Raw genomic sequence first — 5,383 nt, forward strand, 5'->3', positions numbered from 1 at the left:
AAAAAGTGACGCACTCCAATGCAACAATAACAGGACAATTGCATTAATAAGTCACAGCAGCAAAATTTTATTGAAAATTATTTCTGAAAGAATGAAGTTAAAGTTAAGAGAAGAAATTGCAGACGAACAAGTAGTTTTTCGCCCTGGAAAAGGTACCAGAAACCAGATTCTAAATCTGAAATTGATCATAGAGAAAAACAGAGAACATCAGAAAGACCTATACCTGTGTTTCATCGATTACTCGAAAGCTTTTGATACTGTTGATCTCGATATCCTCTGGAATAATGTGAACGATATGAAATTTCCAAAACACCTCATCCAACTAATAAAAGCCATGTATGACCAACAACAAGCAACTGTAAGAACCACTTATGGGTTAACAGAATGGTTCGAAGTCAACCAAGGAGTACAACAAGGTTGCATTCTGTCTCCGAACCTTTTTAATATATATTCTGAAGCAATTATGAGAGGTGCTTTAGAGAATTTTGAAGGAACTGTAGATGTTGGAGGATACAAAATATCAAATCTAAGATACGCCGATGATATAGTTTTAATTGCCAGCAGTATCATTGAACTACAACAACTACTAGATAAAGTTAGAGAAGCAAGCGAAAAGGCTGGTTTATTTCTTAATGCCACGAAAACTAAGACCATGAAGATTCGAAGATAACCGGCAATGAACGATGATGAACATGTTACAATCAATGGAGTGGTTGTGGAAAATGTGAAAGAGTTCACTTATCTTGGAGCTATTTTTACTAATACATATGATGATTCACCGGAGATAAAAAGAAGATTGCCATTGCCACAGTTGCTCTCAATAACATCTGGAAAGACCGAAACATTACCTTACGGACAAAGCTGAGGTTATTGAACTCATTGGTTTTCCCAATTGCATCATATGGTTTTGAGTGTTGGGTGCTGAAGAAGATAGACAAGAAAAAGGTCACTAGTTTTGAACTGTGGTGTTACAGACGAGTACTACGTATTAACTGACAGAAAAGAAAACGAATAATGAAGTACTGAGAAAAATAAATTGTAAAGACAGGCTGTTGGACATCTTGAACAAAAGGAAACTAAAGTTTATTGGTCATGTGATGAGAAGTAAAAGTATTGAGAAAAACTTGCTGACAGGGATGGTGATAGGAAAAAGAGGAAGAGGCAAACTGAAGACAAGACTGAGCGAAAACGTCAAAGATATTTGCGGGCTGACAATGGTACAAGTGGAAAGAAAAGCACAAGATCGAGTTGAGTGGCGAAGGATGGTGGAGAGATCCACGGCTGTTCAAACATGATGATGATATATATATAATCAAATATGCTACACAGAGGATTCCTTTAGCATGCGAGACATTGGCATGTCATCCGATGCATGTCTTTACAATCGCCGTTCCTGTACATGTAGGTTTTGTTGAGGTGAAGCCCCAGATAAACGCAGTTGTAGTCGTCGTTGTCCTGGTAGTCCCACAGGGGCGAGGTCAGGGGGGGCAGGTCCGAGCCGTCCAGCCAACGGAAGCTCGAGTGCGCGTCCGGCCTGCGGGCGCCGATCCACATGGAGGAGCGGAACATCTTCGAGAAGCTTGAGTCTGCAAGTTGATTAGATTGCAAAATCATCTTTCTACGCGGTGTGCACAATGCTTCTGAATGATGAAGAACTTAAAAGAATATATGTTACATGGACCGATCCCTGCTGATTTCTCTTTTTGATCTTAATTATCTTACAACGTGGCAAACAAACTGATGGAAATAACTCACATGCATTCACATAGCCGAGCAGAAGATCTTGGAAGGAGGCAGCGACAACCAAGTCACCATCCAGAGCGCGGCAGAAATCTCGAGCGCCCTCCCATGTTGCATTGACTATCTGCCGGATGGAAAGGCACTGGCGGGCGATTCTCATGTAAGGACTTGAGCAGCTCTCTGCGGACAAATGAATTGGGTGGGATTATGTGCACACACCAAACGTTTTTAGTCGTTTCAGTCTGTCAGAATATTATAATTAGTAATTAATATTTAGATGAATATTTGTATCCGATATTCCTGTCTCTACCCCGTAATCAGTTTGGAAATACCAGAGTAACGCCTGGCGGGGAATAGCTAGTTATGGGGTGGGGGACCCTTAGAGCGGAAACTCCTCGAGAGTGAACGGTCACCCACAAGGGTAGAAGGAGATCAACAGCCTTGGAAGGCAGTCCTTCTAGAGATGGTGTCTCTAAATTGCCAAGAAAATCATGGACATGTACGAAGCAAACAGCATGAAGGGAATCCCAGTCATTGACTCGGAATCCTCGCTCGGTACGGCAGTCCATGGGCAGCAGGTGGCGCCGGACCGTTATCAGGCTTCTGTCTGCAACATAACGAAACAGTCACTGAAAATCGGAACATGGAATGTAAGAACGCTATTCCAAAGTGGGAAGCTGGATAATGTGAAGCTAGAAATGACACGATTGAAGGCAAATATCCTAGGAATATGTGAAACGAGGTGGACGGGCAGCAGTGAGTTCAACAGCGATAATTTCAGGGTGCTATAAACACGAACGAGGAGTTGCTATGATGCTGGACAGAGAAAGCGCGAAGAGCTTGCTAGGATGGTGGGTTTGTCAGATAGAGTCATGCTGATAAAGTTGAAAGGCAAACAAATAGATCTCAGCATCATTCAGGTATATGCACCAATGACTGCAAGTAATGAAGAAGAGATCGATGAATTCTACGACACATTGGAGAAAGCTAAAACGCAATGCAAGTCTACGGATGTCACAGTCATAATGGGGGACCTAAATGCAAAGGTAGGAAACGAGGCAGAAGGAGAAACAGTTGGAAAGTTTGGTCTAGGTACACAAAATGAAAGGGGAGAAAAATGGGTTCAATGGTGTAAAGTAAATGAGTATGTATTAATCAACACATGGTATGAGCAACATCCACGAAGATTATGGACATGGCGGAGCCCGGGAGACGATGTTAAGAAACGGTATAGGAGTGCAATTAAGCACTCAAAGGCATACCCAGGAGCAGACTGTGGTAGTGATCATAACCCAGTCATATGCGAGTTAAAGGTTAAGCTTTAAGAACAAGCAAGAAAGGAAAGACAACACCAAGAATGGATTATAGTGCTTTATTGAAAAAAACAAACCATTCGAGAAGAATATGCGGTGGCTGTCCAAATCGATTTAATGTGCTTGAAGACCAAGGAAATGCTAAGTGGGAAACATTTAAAGAGGCGCTGGTATCGGTAGCAAAAGAACTTATACCTAAACGTGAGAAAAAGTCGTAAAAGACGCTGGCACAAGGAATGCGATCTTCGTACTGAGAATACTATCGGAAAGAGCTATCGAGATGCAGAAGGATTTATACATGTGCTTTATTGATTATACAAAGGCTTTTGATAAAGAGCTTTTCAATATGCTAGGAAGTTTAGATCTGGATGGAAAGAGTTCTGCGCAACCTCTACTGGGAACAATCGGCATGCATGCGAGTAGGAGATGACACAAGTTCATACACCAACATTAGAAGAGGCGTTCGACAGGGATGTGTGCTTAGCCCAGATCTCTTTAACCTTAACAGTGAGATTATCCTTCGTGAAATATCAACATTACAGGGGATTCTTGTCGGAGGCCACAACTTAAACAACTTGAGATATGCCGACGATACGGTGTTGATTGCAGAGTCAGAAGAAAAGCTGCAAGAGATACTAGACAAAGTGGTTGAAGCCAGCGAAAAGAAAGGGCTTACCATAAACTGCAGAAAGACAGAATGTATGGTAATCAGCAAACAAAAAGTTGCTAAACCCGGTAAGATACGGATTGGTGACATCTTAGTAAAACAAGTACAGAAATTCAACTATCTTGGCAGCATGATAACGGAAGATGGCAAATGTAATCAAGAAATTAGAAGACGAATTGGAATGGCAAAAGCAAAAATAATGAAGAACAACAAAATTTCTGTGTCAACAAAGATCAGAATGCTGAACGTTTATGTGTTTTCCATCTTCACGTATGGAGCGAGTGATGGGACTATTTCACAGGGTATGGAGAAACGAACTGGGAATCGGCAGAGATATGGTTTCTCAGGAGAATGATGAGAATATCTTGGACAGATAAAATGTCAAAACCAGGAAGTGCTGGAGAGAGCTGGAACAAAGCGTTTTCTTCTGAAGAACATCCAAAAAGAGACAGTTGGAATTTTTGGGACCCCGTAATGCGAAAGGAAGAGCTAGAACATCTTAGCATGACAAGCAAGATCAATGGAAAACGAAGCAGGGGCAGACAAAAGGACTAACCTACAAAGCAAGCATAAATAGAGGACGAGAATAACGGAACGGGAACTTTTGAAGACCACAAAAGCCAGAGAGAGGTGGAAATCCATGATCACCAAAAGTCCTTGTGGGAAAGGGGACTTGAGAAAGAGAGATTCCTATCTCACTCTTTTTAATATATCGGGAGTTTTGAGCTTTAGTTAAATGCGCCTCAGAACTGCAGAGACACATTTAATGGGGTGTAGTGAAACTTACCTCGTACATAGGGCGCCGGTGGCAGCGTCGTTGTGATAGTGGGTCATGACTGGGGGTCTTCGTGGCCTCGATGGCCCTGTGAGGATACGGGACCGTCCTTTTCGTGTTCTGGTAACAATAATGTTGCACAAGGGAAATCCCAGCGACTGCCACTGCTACCAAGACCTGTGTCAGGTTAATGACAATGCGCGTCATTTTTGCGTTCGCTCGCCCGATAAGGTAAGGGTAAGTCCGATATGCGAAAGCCCGGGCGTTTTCACGAGAGCCTTGGCAGCCGAGACTCGTTCGCAGCGTCATGGCACCAGCGCGGCACAGAGACTCTCCCCGGCGGTCAGGCTGATTAGAATAATTGGCCTTTATAACGCAGTAAAGTGTTACCCAGCAGTTGTTTGCTCTACAATTTCACGAAATATGTGTAGTTTTTCTTATATCATAATATTAGATTCCTAATTTTGATTGCTTTTTAAAGTTTATAATTCGATTTTAAGATACACAAAAACATTATTCTGAAACTCAACCCTGATGTTGTAGTTTCCGTAAATATTTTCTCTCTTTACGGATATTCTGTTCTTCATAGTTTTTCTCCAAGACTTTACGACAGTATTTTATGCGATATTTAGTGACCCCGACCTCACAAGTTCACACACACACCTCGCAGACACAGAACACACACACACACACGCACGCGCGCGCCCACGCAAACACAGGCTCACTCACACAACACACAAAAACACACACAACACACACACACACACACACACCAACCCCCACCCTCACTTCCCCCCCACTCAATTCCCCCCCCCCCCCCCCCCCACAACTACACCCCACCCACAAACACATACCTCCCCCCCCACCCCCCAAAAAAACCCCCCCAAA

The 5,383-nt window shown here is 42.8% G+C and overlaps 1 protein-coding gene across 1 annotated transcript in view; it reads right to left on the reverse strand.

Annotated features, from left to right (window-relative positions):
* Positions 1-1,284: 1,284 nt before the first annotated feature.
* LOC119572978 (macrophage mannose receptor 1-like) overlaps positions 1,285-5,383 on the reverse strand; it is a 21,593-nt gene continuing 17,494 nt past the window's right edge. Inside the window, exons 2-3 of the mRNA XM_037919952.1 lie at positions 1,756-1,920; positions 1,285-1,586 (exon numbers count right to left, since the gene is read on the reverse strand). Of these exons, the coding sequence (XP_037775880.1) occupies positions 1,339-1,586; positions 1,756-1,920 (413 nt within the window). The 3' untranslated portion in view covers positions 1,285-1,338. The remainder of the gene's footprint in view (positions 1,587-1,755; positions 1,921-5,383) is intronic.

Source organism: Penaeus monodon, chromosome 5 (genome assembly GCF_015228065.2).
Source record: "Penaeus monodon isolate SGIC_2016 chromosome 5, NSTDA_Pmon_1, whole genome shotgun sequence".
Classification (NCBI taxonomy): Eukaryota; Metazoa; Arthropoda; class Malacostraca; order Decapoda; family Penaeidae; genus Penaeus; species Penaeus monodon.